Here is a 20,743-nt window from a genome sequence, read left to right on the forward strand (position 1 = left end):
TAATATTAAGTTACTATAAAAAACTATCAAGGAAGCTGGGTGGTCCAATGGATAGCACACGAGGCTTAAAATCAGGAAGACCTGAGTTCAAACCCAGCCTCAGACATATACTAGCTGTTACCCCAGGCAAGTCATTTAACCTCTCTCAGCCTCAGTTTCCTTCTATGGAAAATGGGGATAATAATAGCACCTATCTCCCAGGGTCACTGGATCAAATGAATTAATGTGTGTAAAGTCCTATGCAAATTTTAAAGGACTACATACTAGCTATCACGTTGATGATGATGACAGTGATGACCACAGAAAAACATGGGAAGATTTATATTACATTAACTGATGCAAAGTGAAGTAGTGAGCAAAATGAGAAAAATGTTATTCACAATGACAATAATTTTAACAGGAAAAAAAAAACCCCAACAGCAACAAATGACAGGGATGATGACTGAAACTCTAATTTCATTGATGTAGGGAGCACCTAATAAGAACCTTCCTCTAAATGCTGTGAAATTATAATTATCTCTTCACAGAACAGATATGAGAGTATCCTCCTTCCCCCAAATTCTTCAGAGACATGGAAGACTACTGTTATGAAACACTGCACATAATATTGGATTTGGTTGATGTGCTGGGTAACTTTGCTTTTTGTTCTGCAATAAAGGATGGTACTTTGGAGGGTAGCAAGTAGGATAAAGTAGGAAATTCTGGTCACATAAAAACAAAAGATATAAATAAAAATGTAAATGTTGGGGGAGGAAGAATGGAAGAATATCTCAGCATCAGAGAACCTGAGAGTTGAAGGGGCACCTTAAACAGTCATCTCATCCAGCTTACCATGCAATATAGGAGATCCCTCTAGCACTGAAAAATGTTTGAATGTTTCTAGCAAAGAACTCACTATCTTCTAAAGGAAGACATTTTTATTGGTGGAAAAGTTCTTTGGATTAAATAACTTTTCCCTATTAAGTGGAAACTGAGACTTTATTGCCATGTTGAAAAAGTGTGATCACATCTTGCAATCTGGCAAAAGTGACAAAAGAAATAGTCCCTGTTGGAAGGACCTCAAAAAAAGCACATTAATAAGCTAATGGTGGAACTGTGAATTGGTCCCACCATTCTGGAAAGCAATTTGAAATTACATTTTTTAAAAGTAACCAAAATATACAACTTCTTTGATTTAGAGATCCTACTAGGCATAGAGCTGTCAGGAAATAGCAATTTACAATGACAGTAAAGATAGAATGAAGAGTCTCTGATAAACTAAAATATTCATAGAAACATTTTCATCATAGTATCAAAATACATACTCATGAATTGTGTTAATAGCTAAACAAATGTGGTGCACAAACATTAAGAGATTATTGTACCCTAAAGAAACAATGAATAGGAAGAATTCAGATGAACACAAGGACATATAAACTGGTACAGGATGAAATAAGCAGAACCAGGAAAATATATAAAATCATGATGTAAATTAAAAAGATAAAAATTAAACTGAATGGTGTACAATTTTAATGACCAAGCTTGGCCTCAGATAAGAAAATGCACATAATATCCCCAATTTCCCTTTGCAGAAGTGGTAATATAAGATTATAACATATTGTATATGGTTGTAATGGCTGATGTATTAATTAGGTTTACTTGAACTTTTTCCTTTCACTTCTTTATTTTTTGTAACGGGGATGGTTTGGTAAGAAAGAGAAGGTGAGGAATGTATTCAGAAATAAAGACAATACAAAAGATATTGCTAAAATTATGATTTTAAGTTTGGGATCTCTTTTTTTATATGTATAATATTATATTTTATTTGAGTTTTCATTATTAATTCCTTGGTAAATGTGCTTAACCCTAATATTGTCTCTAATGAAGTATAGAAAATAAAGTTGGTCAAAAATAACCCCAGAGTCTCCAGGGATATTATTCATATTCTCTTAAGATGAAGAAAAAGGCTAGTGGCAGAAAAGAAATCTTCTGAAAGAGTATCAGCTGTAAAAATAGCTCATAGCTTCCTAAATTTCATTTCTTCAGTTTTTCTTTATTTGGATTCAAAACTGCCCCTGTAATTTTTGTTTACTCGTCCTAATTATACCATTTGAAGCAACACAGAAATCCACTCTCTTTTTCACATGACAACTTTTAAAGTGTGAGGCCAATTTTTATTATATTCCATTTGTGTGGGATATATTTTCCCTCATTAGATCATAAGCTCCATGATATAAAAAACAGTGTTATTTCTGTATCTCTTCCCACACTGTACTCTACATATTATGTATGCCCTCGATTTGAACTGAATAAAGTCTTCTCTTAATCTTTTCTTTAGAGTAAACATTCCCACTTTGGAATACTCCCCATATTATTCAGGTACCAATCTCCTCACCGTTCTAGCAGACCCACTCTAGACAAGAATTTAAGACATGTTAGTGTCCCTCTTAAACATTCTGTGACCAAAATTGACTAGAATAATCCAGATTTAATTTGGCCATTGCGACGTGATATAGATACTAACTATCCATTTATGGCAGCACTCAAATTTTTGGCATCCATATCACACTGCTAATGTAACCAACTTAAAAACAGTCTTTTTTTACATCAATTCACGTTACCAGGCATTAACCATCCTATATCTGGCACATCTGATTTTTAAAAAGATAAATGCAAGACTTTAAATTTATTCCTATTAAGTTTTGTCATGTTATTAGGACCAATATAATTTACTTTTCTAATTACTTCCTAAACTGAAAAATTCTCTCTCATTAGAATCTATTTATTAATAACAAATTCATGGTCCTTACCTTATTGACCTGAGTTGGATTTTCACCAGTGCATCCTTACCTCTATCAGACTCAAGTTTGGGGACAGCAAAAGAACATACATATAGCTAAATCAACCTTGGGACTACTAATTGGCTCCTTGCCAAGGACATGTAAAAATCTAAGGTTTTCACAGAGAAAATAATGTTCATTTTACTTATTTTATTATCAGTAAGCCTTATTTTTAATATTAAGCTAAACACTGCTATCCATAACTCAATCATTAAACATCAAATCCCTGAGCTAGAGCCTGACAGGTGATAACACTGTTGCTATTTATCTTTCTTCACTTATTTTTCTTTTTTAGCCCTTGTCTCCTTCCTAGTAGTTTTGAAACATAAGCACACTTTGTAAATAGGACAAATCATGCAGAACGTGAACAGGAAGCAATGCTCCCCTAAGGCTACTAGTTCCCTGCCTTCTCTGGCCTCTCCTAGGTACCTGGCAAGACTAACACGTTCCAACTCCCGAAGATGGAATTCTGTTCGACAGACTTCAGTAACTGTACGGGGGAAGCAAAACTGAAAGGGGTCTCCTGTATCACATGTGAAAGATGACTTCCTTCCAGGATTTTCCATCTACTTTCTTGAGTAGTCATTATTTGGGGCTCTTTGACTTTAAGATAAAAGCAGGAAAGCAGCCTTCTACATCGTCACTTCTCTCCCTAAAAAACCTAGAAATACACACCAACTTGGATACTGCATCTACTCTCTGCTTTAGGGAGAAACAACAAATAAGACAAGACACTTCTGCTTAACTAAAAGCAGTAGGCCAAGTACATAGATGAAGAAGATTATGCTATGTCTTTTCTGAAAATATCCTTTTTACTTTACACACAATAACAGAGAATGAATTCGTACATTTAGGGTTGGTTTTTTTTTAAGGTTTGAGGCACAAAGCCAAAAACAGCAATATAAAATAAGTACTTTAGACATACTTAGAACACACAAAATAGGAAAGAACATATTCAATTCAAACATATCTTCCAGACGCCCAGGAAAAAAAAGTCTTAGACCAATCAACTCATCTGATCCACCGCTAATTTCTACCAAATCTAAAACTTTTTCCTCAGTAGAAAGGATACTTAAACTGTCCCTCAGCTCATTTCCTCCAGAACTAAAGAAGTCACCATAATTAGAAAAGTGTTCGTTAGTCACCAACTAAGAGTTTTACTATAGGGACCTTTACAGAGATAGAAATGGGCTAACCCAGAGATCCATTCTCTCTACAAGACCACAACTGCCATCTATTCTACCTGAGTCAGGCACCATATCTGATATAGTGAATGATAAGGATTTGGTTTGATTTGGTTTCCTAGGAAAACAATACTCTGACATTTAATTGAAAACAATGGGTTTCACAAAATACATGAAATAAGAATGAGACCTTGACCAAAACAATAACACATTTTCCCTCCTGTGGACTGTCCAATGATGCTGTCAAAATAAGATGAACCAGCAGAAAGCTAAGAACACAAAGAAAGGAGAACAGACATGAATAAAAGACTAGAAGGGATATTCTAATCTAAAATTATAAAAGAAAGAGATTAGTCATGGTTGGATGTTTTCTGAGGGAAGGGAGGAGTGACTTAGGGAATGTATTAAGAAAAGGATGGCCTAGAAACACAGAATATTATAAAAGGGTGACTCACGTTATATATTTTAGGAGGAAAAAGCTGCACTAAATCTGAAAGGAAATAAGCAAAATGTAATAAGATGCTAAAGGGAACCCCAAGAGGAAAAAGTTCAGGAACCAGTTAGACAAAACCAATGAAGCTGGAAGAGACGAGTAACACAACTTAAATATATTACATTAAATTCATATTTCAATCAAAAAGTAGAGAGAGCAAAAAAAGTCATTTAAAAAGATTTCTAAGAGTCACCCTCTGAAACAGATCTATATGATTAAATAAATGGTCTTAGATTCATATCCTCAAAATGCAAATTTAAATAGAATAAAAAAATAACATCAAGGGGAAAAAATTTAAGAATTCTGGACACACTAAATTAAAGAAAAAGCAAACAGATACCAAGAAATGGAATTCTCCCAAAATTTTCAAGTCAGTAAATGCACAGTTAAAAACAAGAAAGGAATCCCCCAATGTTCAGATAACACACAGAAATCATGCACCTACAAAAAGCACTCAAAAAGAAATATGAGTGGTAGAACAAATCTTTGAAAGAACAAAGAATCGGAAACACTGAAAACAAAAAACTGTTGTTGACTTATTCCCATGAGAATTTTTGTTTCAGGTTTCCCTAGAGACTAATAAGATCTGCAACTGAAACATCTTGCATCCTCAACCATCCAGAACAGCTATGAAACTGAAGCAAGCAAAAGACTCTTTTTAAGCACTAATAAAAATAAGGCAGAATTAAGGGCATGAAGATTAAAGAACACATAATGGTTTTAGTTAGTGGAGAAAGGGGTCTCTAAGAGCAGCCCAAAGCAGTCTCTAGAAGAGTTACTACGCTCATAGGCACCTAAGTTCAAATACAAGAAAAGGGAGAAAATGAAACAAAACCAGAAGATGGTAAACACATGGTCCTGAAAATGTGAAGCAACAAAGGAGATGAGAGAAGGAAATGAAAGCAACAAAGAGGGACTGAGGGGTAAGGGAGGAGAGGAGAACAGCAGACAATATGGATAATAGCAACATTGCTGGTGGTGAAAAGTAGATCAGTGGTAGGAAGTAGATTTGAGTTACAGCACAGAACAGAGATGGCCAAAAAGAATAACTGTCAACAAGATGTCAACTACCTAATGAATTTCAATATGGGAGACATAGCTTTATACACCAACAGTCTCAGAGATCAACTTATATGCCACATTAAAATAATATAACAGGAAGAATTTGGGGAAAACGTTTGGAGTTTTGTTTCCTATCTTTCCCATACATATAAAAAAGCACCATAATGGACATTCATAATAAAAACCCTAGGTCATTATTAAAGATTAAATTATATAATCTCATCAAAATGCTAGTTTAAAAAAGTTTTAAGGCATTAAAACTAATGTAATTTTAAAAATTATTTTGAAATAAAGAATAACAAGTGTGAAAAAGAAAATATAACTAAAAATAACAAATCGTTTTAAAAGGTACTTTAGTTATTTCTTAAATTTGTATTTTTTACATTGCTTCTATACAACAGATATAACATTAAAACCAAAGACTTTAAGTGACATTCTTATTAGAACGGTGTATTAGATGGTTGCACTGGAGGGAAGCAGTTTAGTTGGGAAGAAGAGGGATCCTATGTACAAATATTCCCAGAGTATATTTCAAATATGTCTCATACTACTTCACCAATCTAAAAAATATAACCATCTGATTGATACAAGCACAAAGTAGATGTTTCACCCTTCTACTTTATCTTATTCCAGAAAAAAAAATTTTAATTCCTATTTCCCTATAGATTTTATTCAGGGAACTTCTTAATCCTCATATTTCTTTGAACCTGCTCTGCTGTCTTACTGTTGCTCAAACTGTAGAGCTCAAACAAAATAAAAATCTTTGCAAGGACTGAGAATAATAAAAAGGTTTTACTTCAAGATTCCTACAATATATATTTATGTGTAATAGTCTGAAAATTAAATATATATTTAAGTATTGCTTGAATACTAAATAATTCTTATTCATTTCTTTCCACATTATAGGTCATTTCATAGACTTCAATAGATAGTACAGAATGTTATAACAATCAGATAAAGAAAATATTCTTATTCTAATAATGCTATAACTTAATATGCCTATCTTTCAAAAGGGTAGTTATTTTAGGATTCCCAAGCTTAAGGTCTACTGGGCCTGTACCTTTAAGAGACTGGCTGCTTCCAATGCTGGAATGTTCTCTTCTTCTTTGCCTCAACTTTCTTTGAGACTCAGCTCAAATTCTACCTTTTCCGACAAGACTTTTCTGGCCCTCCATTCTAACTTCCCCTCCCCACCCCCAAAACTAACACCCCAGTGTTAGTGTCTTCCCTCTGAGATGACCTTCCATCTACTCTGTATATATCTTGGATACACTTAGTTATTTATATGTAGTCTCTCCCATTACACATTGAATTCCCTGAAGGCAGAAACTGTGCATTGTCTTTCTTTGCATTTGCAGTGCTTAGCACAGAGTGAGCATTTAATAAAATGCGTGTTAACTGATTGAATTTGCTTGGTTTGTAGTTTTTCATTAAAGACTAAAATGCCAGGTATTTGTCATTCTTCCTAAATACATTATTAAGACAACATGGACCACAAAACTTTTTCAAAACTTCTGTTCAGGTAATTCAAAAAGAGAATATTTAAGAAACAAATCTTTGAAATAAATCATTGGAGATTTTGGGGAAAATTCGACTATATAAATGTCCAAAAGATAAAGTTTTAGAACTACAGCAAAGAAGATATAAGCATGCTCACTGAAAAATCATATCTTTATTTTAAACAAACCTATGATGATAGAAATGTTATTTAAATATAGACAATAGTGTTCAAATATAAAATTTTTAAGAAGGTGACTGATAAACACACGTATTCTTTTTTAACTCCAAGAGGAAAGATGCATTCAAGTTCTAGAATTCCACTTTGTCAATACTATTTATTATCCTAATCTTTCTCCTAAAATCTGTTATGTCCAGCTACTGTTAAAAAGAAATACAAAAATAATGCTACACAGACCCACCATCAGCAGAATAAACTGTTTTTGTAAGAGTAGTAGGTGGGGTTTTGCTTAAATATCTCGTCACCTGCAATATATAATAATCCAAGGGCTTCTGTCCTGATCCCTTTAAAGAAAAACCAGGCAAGCCTATGTAAAACAGCTACTGTTCTTACAATACATAATCAATCACAGAATCTCATCGTTGAAATGAGTTTTAGAGATGGGTCATCTGCTGAATATCCCATTCAATTTTTGGATCACTACTGTTGTTAGGGAGTTGTGTTTTTTATATGTTTTAACATCAAGCCTAAATGTTCCCTCTTGGCAACTCCACCCATTGCTAATTCTGCCCTGTAGGGACAAACAAAATAAATACAACCTCTCTTTCCACATAGCAACCCTTCAAAAACTTTAAAAAAAAATTGCTAAAATGTCCCCTTCTAAGACTTATTCTCTTATCTAATCTCCCCCAGTTCTTTAAATTGGTCCTCACAGGGCATGATTTTGAGGCTTCAACATTCTGGCTGCACTCCAACCTACAGTTTATCAATATCCTTCCTAAAATGTGGCACCCAGAGGTAATATTACTTTAGGAATGGTCTACACAGGGCCAAGCTCAGTAGGATGGACACACGCTTCTGTTAATGATGCCTAAAATGAAAATAAATTACATTTCTGTTGCCCTAAAATCACTGACTCCTACTGAGCATGCCCAAAATCACTGACTCCTATTGAGCGTGCAGTCTAAAAACCCATTGATCTTTTTCAGATGGTGTTTTATTTTTTGAACTCAATTCTAGGAGTTTATATTTGTCATCTTATTAAACTTAGCTTGAAATTCTAGCCTAAGATTTTTCATCTTGATTCTGTCATCCAATATGCTTGCTATCTCTCTTTAGCTTTATGTCATCTGCAAATTTAATCAGCACGCCATCAGTACCTTGACTCAAGTCACTGATAAAAATTTTAAAAGAGGGTCAAACATAGACCCCCTGGGAGTTCCACTAAAGGATTCCTCCAAGCTGATATCAAACTATTAGTAATCTTTAGGTTCAGCCATTTAATCAAATTCAAATCGACCTAACTACACTATCGTGTAGCTTGCATCTCTTTATCTTTTCCACAAGAACAACATGGGAGACTTTGAAAATGCGGCAATAATACCCAAGTAAACAAGCTTAGCAATGTAGGACCTAGTAACAATTTCAAAAAAGAAAATGGAAACAAGGTTACTCTGCATGACCTGTTCTTGATAAAGCCATGACGGCTCTTCAGAGTCATCACTTCCTTTTTGAGATACCCCTCACAGTCCCTTTAACAATTCTACAATTTTGCCAGGAAACAAAGTAGAGCTCACTGGCCTATAGTTACAGGCTTCATCCTCCTGCATTACCTCTCTTGTTCTCCATGGACTTTCAAACATCACTGACAGTGGCTTAGCAATCACATCCACCAGATCTTTCAGTACCCTGGGATATAGTTCATCTGGGCCTGGCGAACTACACTAAGGCATGATAGAGAAAGAATGTATGAGGGTTTTAACCACCATGGGACAATATGGACAGAAAGAAGCAAAGAAATCTTAGAATACTGACAGGCATTCATTTTCATTCTCAATATATACAAAATAAATAGGCAGCAAAATATGTAAAACAGAAGTCCAATTTGAAACTAAACATCAACTAAATTCAGTTACCCAAATTAAAGCCCTTCAGGATATCACATGAGGATTTAACTTTTAAAAGCCAGAAAGGACTTTATACGTCATCATTCTTATTTTAGTTGAGCAACCTGAGGTCCACAAGTTAAGGAGACCTGTAGAAGTGACAGATATAAGTTGGTGGCAAGGTCAGAATTAGAATCCAGGTCTCCTGACTCATCCAGTGCTCTATCAAACCATTCTGACTTTCAATGACAGTTTGGACCACAGTATTTTAACCAAAAGAACCATATATGTACCCACAAACCGTAAATTGTTAATCCAGAGGGAAAGAGCAAATTGACCAATGGATTACTAAAAAGTATCTCGAGACTCTAAATTAAAACAATTATTTTCATATGAAGATTATACAAATCTATACATTATTCTATAGAAGGGGTTCTAAACCTGTGGTCTGTGAATTTGTTTACATTTTTAAAAATATTTTGATAATCGCATTTCAATATAATTTGTTTTGTCATTCTAGGTATTTGATGCATATAAAACCATTATTCTAAGAAGGGGTCCATAGCTTCACCAGATTTAGTCAATCTTGAGGTCTATGATACTCAAAAAGTATAGAACCCCTTACTTTAAAAGCAACACCACATACTTTTAAAAAGAATTATATCCATCTTGGGAATCTAATAATTAAATGACATTCTCTGATCATTTCTTATGATTGCACATGAGAATAAAGAATAAGGGAACACAGGAATGATGGTTAAAAAGATCATTTTGAGTGAAAAGTTAAAACAATGTAAATAGACCACACTCTCATTCTGATGAAGCTTAAATCACTTCACATTATTAATAAGATTAAGCCCTCAAATTTTATGTAAGCTAAAAATTTATAAGGAATTTATGAATTTCCTTTTTGCATGTCATAAAGGTACTGATTTAAAACTGTTAGGTTATTGATAATTAGAACCTAAACTAAAAGGAGTTTTGTGTTCTGATTTTTTAGCATGAAAAATTAATCAAATTGGTCCTACCAGTAATACAAATTTGGGAATGCAAAAGGCAAATTTTAAAACCAAATGGAAATAAAGAAAAATAAAACTGACAAATGAGCAGAGATGACATTTGTAAGAAGTATAAATAAACTCAAAATGTAAGGATTAAGGGCAAAATGAGCTTTTTTTGCTTTTTATAGTGCATGATCAAATAGCAAAGTCATGTTTTCCCTGGAAAACAATGTTAACATGTCTAGTTTCACAACCTATGAACCAGCTACAATATTAAAAGTAATATGAATGTAATCAGTTTTTATTTTAGGTTCTGGAAATGAAAGCAAGTTTGTACCTTAAGTGAGGCTAGTGGATGTTCTGGACCAAGTAAACTCCAATGAAAGGAAGCCAAATCTTCATCAGGTAGAATGTGATTACCTAGAACAGATAATATGTATAACTTAAAGCTAATTAATATTAAAATCAATACACAGAGGTATTTCCAAAATTTGCTACATTTCTTGAACTACCACAGCCCATTCATCTTCTTTAAAAAAAAAAAAAGGCTGCCAAACATATTTAACTTATGATTGTTCACCATCAATTAAGTCAAATCAAAGGCTACTTAATATATTAACACTCACAAACTAAGCAATCGTGACAATGATTCAGTCTTTTCATGGAAAGGAAAATGTAGCCAATGACTCAAAAGATGCAAATTTGCAACAAAAGAATCGAATTTAAAAGCAAACAGTTGTAAATAAAAATTATTTTCCTAGAATTAGTTTTTTTTGAGGGTTTTTTTCCTGGCTTTTTGGTGAGGCAATTGGGGTTAAGTGACTTGCCCAGGGTCACACAGCTAGTGTCATGTGTCTGAGACTGGATTTGAACTCAGGTCCCTCTGACTCCAAGGCCAGAGCTCTATCGACTGCACCACCTAGCTGCCCCATTAGTTTTAAAAAACAAACATCAGAACTGTTTTTTCTTTCATCTTTAGGAAACTATGATGGCCTAAGTTGTTAGACAGGTAATTCCTGAAAGGTGGATATAATTCCAAGAGTCATCACATATTTTCGCTTATTTGCAAAACAGCAATGGTTCAATTTTTCTTGAATTTAGTAATGTACCAAGGAAACCTTAATTAACAGAAACTTCCAAAATTAAGTCTTTTTTTTCCTCAGTCAAGACTCATGACAATGACTACCATCTACAAAAGGAACAAAGATCACCAAGTCATTCTAAGATGATCCAAGAGTCAATTGACAAAGAACACTCTGCAAAAAAATGCTACCAACACAAATAAGTTTATATCCTATTACCAACCCTGAGTCATAGAGTCCAATAATATTCTACAACTAAGAAATACATTATTTTGAGAATCCTTTATTTTTATGAGGTCTGGGTAACAGACATTAAATCTTTTGGTATTTTAGCTATTTCTATACCATTTAAAGGATATATCACAATTCATGAATGACAATCTCTATAAAATTGATTTTATATTTTAATCTCTATTTTGAGGGGTGGGTTTACTAAGTAGCTACTTAATCAAAACTGTTATGATGGCATAACAACAATAAGTAGCATGTATATAGCACCTACTATGTGGTAGGCTCTGCGTTAAACACCTAACCAATATTATCTCATTTGATCCTCACAACAACCCTGGCAGGTAGGTGCTATCACCTCATTTCATAGGTAAAGAAACTGAAGCAGGCAGAAGGCTATGTGATTTGCCCAAGGTCACACACTAGTAAATGTCTGAAGCTACATGTGAATTCAGAGTTCTTCCTGAGTTCAGGCCAAGTGGTCTATCTACTGTGCCATCTAGGTGTCTCAAACAGAGAGGAAAAGTAGATTTTCATTTCAAATATATCTGTTTTACACCTATTCTAAGTATATAAATGTAAAATACAGGAGGATAGTATGTTTAACTAAAAAGAGACTATTCCAACAGCAAAAGCATCTAAATAATATAAGTTTTCCCTTACTGAGAGAATATATAAATCTTAACCAGGAAACATCCACAAAATACCAGCTACATTTTTCATTGTGATGTGAAAATATTCAACCTCTTTAAGATATGTCAATTTTAAGAAACAATCATTCCAATCAAATGTAAACATACTTTATGGGCAAACATACATTAACTAACGAGTTCCCTCCCCTCTCCAACCCCCTAGCTGCCCTGGCTTCCCTCAAGATTCAGCTCAAATTACAATACTTTCTGCAGCAGGGTGACTTTCCTTCCCTTCACTTAAAATTATATTTACATGTTACATCTTGTATACACAAGATATGTTACTTACATATGCAGTTACTTATATGTTGTCTTCCCCATCAGAATGTAAGCTCCTAGATAGAAGGGTCTAGGTTTTGCCTTTCCTTGCACCCCTGACACTTAACACAGTGCCTGGAAATGTTTTTAATAAATGCTCATTGACAAAATGATTGAACGGGTTTATGTGTGTTTTGCCTTCAGGACAAATGAGAGGTAGCATGGCAAGTGGTTAGAGTATTAGATTTAGAATAAGGAAAACCCGAGATCAAATCTCATATTTACTAGGCCTCGAACACTCCTTAGTTGTGTGACCACGGTGAAGTCAAGTACCCTTGTCAGCTCCAATATACCTTTTAAGGGTCTAATTTAAAGATGGATTAGATCTGCAATCAGTGGAAACAGTTCCCAGTGAGAAAACTGTAGGTCCTTGACATATCCAGCATTTTAAAATTATTTTTGTTGTTGTTCAGCTGTTGTTTAGTCATGTCCAACTCTTTGTGACCCAATTTGGAGTTTTCTTGGCAAAGATATGGGAACAGTTTGCCATTTCCTCCTCCAGCTCATTTTGCAGATGAGGAAACTGAGGTATATGGAGCTAAGTGAACTGCTCAGGGTCACACAGCTAGTAAATATCTGAGGCCAGATTTGAACTCAAGAGATTAATCTCCCTCACTCCAGGACTGGCACCACCTAACTGACCTGAAAGTATTACACCCAACCAACGTCCCCTAAAATAGATGATTTAAACTAGTATTATATTCAACCAAAAAGTTTCCCAACGGATGACTTAGTCTAGCTATAACCAACATTTTAGACAATAGAAGAAGTGCGAAGAATAGTTGAAGAGGAATTGTCCAGCTGAGGATTCACCTAATGTTTTCACAAATCACAAACAGACTACAAAAAACCCAACTTTTTGTTTTTTTTATTTTTTTGCTTTTTTGGTGAGGCAATTTGGGTTGACTTGCCCAGGGTCACACAGCTAGTAAATGTCATGTGTCTGAGACTGGATTTGAACTCATGTCCTCCTGACTCCAAGGCCAGAGCTTTATCCACTGTGCCACCTAGCTAAAAACCCAAACGTTAATTTCTCTGTACACCTTGTTTAATATTCAATAAAATCAACAGAACTCAAAGTAATTCCAAGTTCTAAATCACTGGGACAGACATGGATTTATACCCTAGTTATTCTAATGTTTCAACATGTGACTAGCTAGCTTAACCAGGAAAGTCTAACACTTGAAATAGTCTTCTGATAAGTACTTTTAAGTGATAATTCTCTCCTCATTTGTCGTATACTATTACCGTTATGGCTCTTCATGTCTCCCTCCTCATACCTTAAGGAAAGAAACGACTGTCTCCTTCCTACTCTCAAGTTCCCTCACACTCATCCACATTCAAATCCAACCTTGCCTACTCTTTTCCACTGTGCTCTCTGAACTACCATCTCTTCATCAACTTTTTACCTCACCCTCTTTTCATCTGTTAAGCCCTGGTTTCCCCTTTGATGACACTGTACCTACCACCTACCTCTGGTTATCCTCTCCAGTAATGGCTGGCCCTGAAGGTATCTGAATATGCCTGGCTTCCCACTGTCACTTCTAGACTTTTCCTTTGAACCCTTCACTCATCTTTCTCTTTTGAGGTACATTCAATTAAAATTTTCTACCCCAACAAAATTATGATAACTGTAGTATACCTATTCCTATCATTCTTCTTTCTCAAGGATTTCAGCCCCTCACTCACCATCTTCCTCTTCTCCTCAACTTCTGCCCTTAGAATAAGGGCTAGATTTTAGTATCCATCCAGTTCTCCCTTCTAACCTCCCATTTTCTCAATTTCCTTTAGTCCCAATAATGTATGCACTCCTTCACTCCACCTAAGTCACACACAGACTTGGCTGCACACTAGAGTTTTCCCATTACCCACCGTTATTTCACTTCTCCAAATGGAATCGCTGACACTCCCCTATCTTGCCATAACCTCCTAAGTCCCCCTCTTCCTATGCTGCACCCATCTCCTTTTTGGTGATCTCCTTTTACTCCACCTCTCAATACTTCCTCAGGTTATTACTTCTGCTCTCTTTTCACTTTCATATCTTTCCAACTACTCAACAGTTAGCCATTTCAACTCTTCACTGTCCTCTGCTCTTTCTAATGCTAGTGCTGCTCTTTTCTTGACAAACTTCAGCTACCACCTGCCTCCTCAGATCCTATTCATGACCTGCTTCATGAAGCCCAGGACTGTGCTGACTAGCTGCATTAAAAGTTCATTTTATCCAATCTTAACCGGGTTCATGTTGCAGCTAGGCAGTCTTTTTTATTTCTCCTTTATCAGTTACCTATCTTCTTCCCCACAGAAGATATTTCAGACCTTCCTTTGACCTTTCAGGCCCTCCATACTTTCTCCTCCCTCCTCAGCTCAAGAGCATTGCTCTTTTAAACAGGGGCAGGCAATGGAGGCTATTCTATGAGACCTCCCTCTTCTCCCATTCTCTTCTAGCCAAAATCCCTTGACATCATCTCCCACTCTTCCCATCCCATTCCCCCAAAGAATCCTCCCCAACGTCTGCTCTTCAAGCTCCCCACACTATTTCCTCCACCCTCTTTACCTTCTCTCCTTGCCTCGTACCTTTCTTTAAAAAAACAACAACAACAACAACAACAAATCTGAGGCTATTTTCAGAGCTCCTTCTTTTTCCCCCCTTCTCTTTATCTCAAAATCCTTTGACATCATTTCCTACTTTTCCTTCCATTCCCTGAGACTCTGAACAAAGAAACAGCTCTTTTCCATGAGAAGGCCAGCTCCGCAGCATGTACACTTGATTCATACCTACCATCTTTTTCAGCTGCCCATATCCTCAATCGACTCCCTTCTCTCTCACATCTTCAATACCTCCCTATCAACTGGTTCATTCCCTACTACCTTCAAATATGCCCAAGGCTTCCCATTCTTAAAAAGCTTTTGCTAGACTCAACTTTTCCCTCAAGCAATCATCCTTTTTAAGCCAATCTCCTTGAAAGATTGGTCCACACTTGCCGCCCTGATTTCCACTCCCCTCCACTTTTCAACACTTTCCAATCTTTTTCATCACTCATCTGAAATCATTCTCTCCAAAGTTATCAATGATCTTTTAACTGCCAAATCTGATCACCCCCTGCTGATGGATCCTCTCTCCACTGTGGGTTTTGGTGACCTGGGTCATCATCCAGATCATGCCCCTGACTGTGGATGTTCCTCAAGTTTCTGTCCTGACCCTCTTACCTTCTTCCTATTCTCTCTAACCTAAGTTCCCATGGGTTCAACTAACATCTTTATACAGATAACTCCTATATCTATATATTCAGTCCCCATCTCTATTCTATCCTGAGCGACAGTCCCATATCAACAACTGCCTAATAGACATTGTCCTGGAGACATCTTACACTCAAATGTCTAAAACTGAACTCATTTTCTTACCTCTAAGCCTTCCCCACGGCTTTATTTCTGTAAAAGGCACACATTCAGGGTGTCTTGAGTTCATAATCTCAATGATATCGTCTATCCTCTCCTTCCAATAACCTTGGCTAATAATAATTGCCTAACAATAATGACTATTAACATTTATACAGTGATTACCATGACTATGTGCCAGGCATCCTGTAAAGCATTTTATAATTATCTCATTTGATAATGCCATTTTTACATTCACAACTGCCTCATTTAACTCCTTTTCTCCAATGACACAACCACTAGCTTAGCTCAGGCCCTTAACACCTCTTGCTTACATCACTATAACAGATTTCTAAATGGTAGTCCCGTCTCACAAGCTTTTCCCCACTCCAGTCTATCCTACACACTGTTGGAAAAATAATTATCCTTAAGTGCAGATCTGACCATGTGATTCCCATAATCAACTAACTCCAGAGGCTTCCTATTGTCCCTAGGAAAAAACTACAAACTTCTCTGTCAAGCCTTGAAAGCTAGGTATAACTTGGCCCTAACCTACTTCTCCAGCCTCATTAGACATTATCCCTCTCTCACACTGTGACCAAGTTAAAAGAGCCTTTTCTCTGTTCCTCCCTCAGGACAATCCATGTCCATCTCCATGCCTCTGCACTAGTCTTTCTCCCTCCTTCCCATCCTCATCATTTACCTCCATCTATTTCTTCCTTTAAAATTCAGCTCAGGCACAATCTTCTGCACGAAGACTTTCCTAATCGCCTCAACTGTTAGTGCCCTCCTTCCCAAACTACCCGGTTTTTTTAAACTATTTTGCAAATATATGTATTTATTATTTTCACATTTATGCTGCAGATATTTTTTATATGCACCAACTCTCCCCCTTATTAGAATGCAAGCTCACTGTGAGTAGAAACTATTGCCTTCTTTGTATTTGTGTCCACACTGCTTAGCATAGTACCTGGTACAAAGCAGGCACTTAAAAAAAATTGCCTATTTTTTTAAACATAATTTATTTTCAGTTTTCAATATTTACTTCCACAAGATTTTGAGTTCCAAATTTTCACCCCATCTCACCCCTCCCCCCACCCCAAGATGGCATGCATTCTGAATATCCCTTCCCTAGTCTGTCCTCTCTTCTATCTCTTCCCTCCTTCTCTTATCCCCTTCCCCTTCTATTTTCCTGTAGGGCAGGACAGACTTCTGTACCCCATTTCCTGTATTTCTTATTTCCCAGTTGCATGTGAAAACACTTTTTTTTAAATATATGTTTTTAAACTTTGGGTTTAGGTTTCAAATCTTCTCCCTTCCCCCCCCCCCCGAAAAGGCAAGCAACTCAATATAGGTTATACATGTGCAGTTATGCAAAACACTTCCATAGTAGACATGTTGTGAAAAACTAGCTCTATTTCCCTTAATCCTATCCTGCCCTCCCATTTATTCTTTTCTTTCTTTTGACCCTGTCCCTCCTCAGAAGTATTTGCTTCTGATTACCCCCTTTCCCAATCTGCCCTCCTCTCTATCATCCCCCTGCTCTCTTGTCCCCTTCTCCCCCTATTTTCTTGTAGGGTAAGACAGATTTCCATACCCAATTGAATGTGTATGTTATTCTCTCCTTAAGCCAAATCCTATGAGAATAAGATTCACTCATTCCCTCTCACCTTCCCGTTTCCCCTCCACTGTAAGAGACTTTTCTGTTGTTTTTTTTTTTGTGAGATAATTTACCCCATTCTACCTCCCTTTCTTCTTCTCTGAATATAATCCTCTCTCATCCCTTAATTTTATTCTCCAGATATGACCCCTTAATCTTCAACTCACCCTGTGCCCTCTATCTATCTATCTATCTATCTATCTATCTATCTATCTATCTATCTATCCATCTATCTATACATACATATAATTTTTTTCCTCCAACTACCCTGATACTGACAAAGATCTCATGGGTTATAAATATCATCTTTCCATGCAGGAATGTAAACAGTTCAGTCTTAATAAGTCTCTTATGATTTCTCTTTCCTGTTTACCTCTTCATGTTCCACTTGAGTCCTGTATTTGAAAGTCAAATTTTCTATTCAGCTCTAGTCTTTTCATCAAGAATGCTTGAAAGTCCTCTATTTCATTGAATGACCATTTTTTCCCCTGAAGGATTATACTCAGTTTTGCTGGTTGTAATCCTATCTCCTTTGCCCTCCAGAATATTATATTCCATGTCCGGCAGTCCTTTAATGTAGAAGCTGCTAAATCTTGTGTTATCCTGATTGTGTTTCCACAGTACTTGAATTGTTTCTTCTGGCAGCTTGTAATATTTTCTCCTTGACCTGGGAACTCTGGAATTTGGCTACAATATTCCTAGGAGTTTTCCTTTGGGGATCTCTTTCAGGAGGAGATCGGTGGATTCTTTCATTTCTATTTTGCCCTCTGGTTCTACTATATCAGGGCAGTTTTCCTTGATAATTTCTTGAAAGATGATGTCTAGGCTCTTTTTTTGATCATGGCTTTCAGATAGTCCAATAATTTTTAAATTCTCTCTCCTGGATCGATTTTCAGGTCAGTTGTTTTTCCAATGAGATATTTCACATTCTCTTCTATTTTTCATTCTTTTGGATTTGTTTTACAGTGTCTTGATTTCTCATAAAGTCACTAGATTCCAATTGCTCTATTCTAATTTTTAAGGAAGCATTTTCTTCAATAATCTTTTGGACTTCCTTTTCCATTTGGCCAATTTTTCTTTTTAGGGCATTCTTCTCCTCATTGGCTTTTTGGACCTCTTTTGCCATTTGGGTTAGGCTATTTTTTAAGGTGTTATTTTCTTCATATTTTTTTTGGTTTCCTTTAGCAAGCGGTTGACTTGTTTTTCATGATTTTCTTGCATCACTCTCATTTCTCTTTCCAGTTTTTCCTCTGCTTCTCTTACTTGCTTCTCAAAATCCCTTTTGAGCTCTTCCAAGGCCTAGGACTGATTCATATTTTTCTTGGAGGCTTTGGATGTAGGAGCTCTGACTTTGTTGTCTTCTTCTGGTTGTATATTTTGATCTTCTTTTTCACCAAAGTAAGATAATATAGTCTGACTCTTTTTGCGCTGCTTGCTCATGATCCAAGCCAATTACTTGAGTTTTAAACTCTTTGTTAAGGTAAGAGTCTCCTTCCAACGTGGAGAATGTACTGTCCCAAGCTTTGAGGGTTTGTACAGCTGTTTTCAGAGATACTTGTAGGGACCTGTAAATTTTCAGTTCTTCCAAGGTGGTATGATAAGGGCTGAGGTGTTTACTCCTTTCCTGGCCTGTGCTCTGGTCTATTAGTGACCACAAGCACTCCTTTCTGTCCTGGAGCTGTGAGGAAGGTTTCCTGTCCACAGCCACTACAAGCTCCACCGTGCCAGCACTCCTTCTCACCCCAAGACCGCCACCCAGAACTGTGACCCAGATCCAAGCACCAGCAAAGCAAGAGATTCCTGCCTTAGCACCAGCAGAGAGATCCCTGCAATCCCCTTCTGATCAGCCACTCGATTCCCCCTCAGTCTGTGGGCCGGAAACTCGGGAAGCAGCTGCCCACCCCAGGGCCATGTTTTCGGGGGGAACTGGAACTGAGACCCCACCTTCCTCTCTCAGCACTGCAGAAACAGACTTTTCCCACTGACCTTCTAAAGTTATCTTTGGCATTCATGGATTGAGGAGTCTGGAAAAAGCCATAGCTGCCCAAAATTCAGTCCTCTGAGGCCTGCTCCAGGTTCGCTGCAGCCTGCGCGCCCACGCCATTCTGCGCTCCACTTCCAGCCTGGTGCGATATACCTTTCTGATCAATCATCCAGGTTGTCTTGGGCTGGAAATTTCCTTCACTCTGTCCTTTTGTGGGCTCTGCTGCCTTAGAGTTTGTTTAGAGCCATTTTTAGAAGTATTTGGAGAGGTTTGGGGAAGAGCTCAAGCAAGTTGCTGCTTTCACTCTGCCATCTTGGCTCCACCCCCCCAAATATTGTGGATTTAAATACAACCCAGGCAAAACTTGTAATATGTTTGCATGAAAGTTTAAACTTTTAAAGAAGGTAGTGTCCTGACTACTGTTAGCAAAAATAAATTCAATTTTAGATTATATCATCACACAGCTTAAATATGACCAAACAGCTAATAAATGGAAATTAAAAATTTCAATTAAACGTGCCCTAAAATATAACCAATTTGTAACAATAAGCATTCATCTTTGAAAAATATGAAAAGTATATTAAAATGCTGTAGCTGTAAATCACCTATATTTCAAAAGCCAAAAATATCCTTACCTATACATTTTAACTTTTAAGTGGATAATAAAAGATTAAATGGAATAAAGCCAACAAAGGTGATTTATGAGATGAGAATGTTGTGCATTTAGTTGGATGCAATGCAATAAAATATCTTAAATAAAAATAAAATAAATAAAAATACTTAAATAAAATGCTAAATGGACAACAATAATTTTCCCTCTAAAAAACGAGTATCATAGTGCTCTCTTGCATTTAATTACCTCCCCCCACCTCCACTCCTGGGCTCCTAACCTGTCTATTGACAAGGAACTAAAAGAATTCATAATGAACTACCAATAACCTCTGAGGAGCTTGTTTATTAGCTACTGACCTAAAACAATTAGAAAAGTATAACCCAAAAATTTAACATCAGCTTTATCCAGCGATTTTAACTGTGTTTCATGGTTTTTGGCAAAGTTCACCCCAAAAAAGGTATCAGTGAACTATCAAGAATATATACCAAAATGATAAGTGAAGACTAAGATTCAGGTTCTCACTCAAATTCTATTTACTTTTATCTTAAACATAATCACAACAAACTTTCTAGACCATAACAAACTAGAAATCAAATAAGGAATGCTGCTCGAAGAAGGTATATTGACTGCATAAAAAGCGACAACTTGACAGCAAAAAAAGAAAAATA

The 20,743-nt window shown here is 36.3% G+C and overlaps 1 protein-coding gene across 4 annotated transcripts in view; it reads right to left on the reverse strand.

Moving 5' to 3' along the window:
• The window catches only part of FAM120A (family with sequence similarity 120 member A), a 153,209-nt gene that overhangs the window by 107,099 nt on the left and 25,367 nt on the right, over positions 1-20,743 (reverse strand). For 2 of the 4 annotated variants that reach the window (XM_020981269.2, XM_020981267.2), the window contains exons 3-4: positions 10,461-10,543; positions 8,850-8,960 (exon numbers count right to left, since the gene is read on the reverse strand). In XM_020981269.2, the coding sequence (XP_020836928.1) occupies positions 8,850-8,960; positions 10,461-10,543 (194 nt within the window). The remainder of the gene's footprint in view (positions 1-8,849; positions 8,961-10,460; positions 10,544-20,743) is intronic. The other 2 variants (XM_020981270.2, XM_020981268.2) reach the window with 1 other exon arrangement.

This window comes from Phascolarctos cinereus, unplaced genomic scaffold, assembly GCF_003287225.1.
Source record: "Phascolarctos cinereus isolate Bilbo 61053 unplaced genomic scaffold, phaCin_HiC Scaffold_4;HRSCAF=312, whole genome shotgun sequence".
In the NCBI taxonomy this organism is placed as follows: Eukaryota; Metazoa; Chordata; class Mammalia; order Diprotodontia; family Phascolarctidae; genus Phascolarctos; species Phascolarctos cinereus.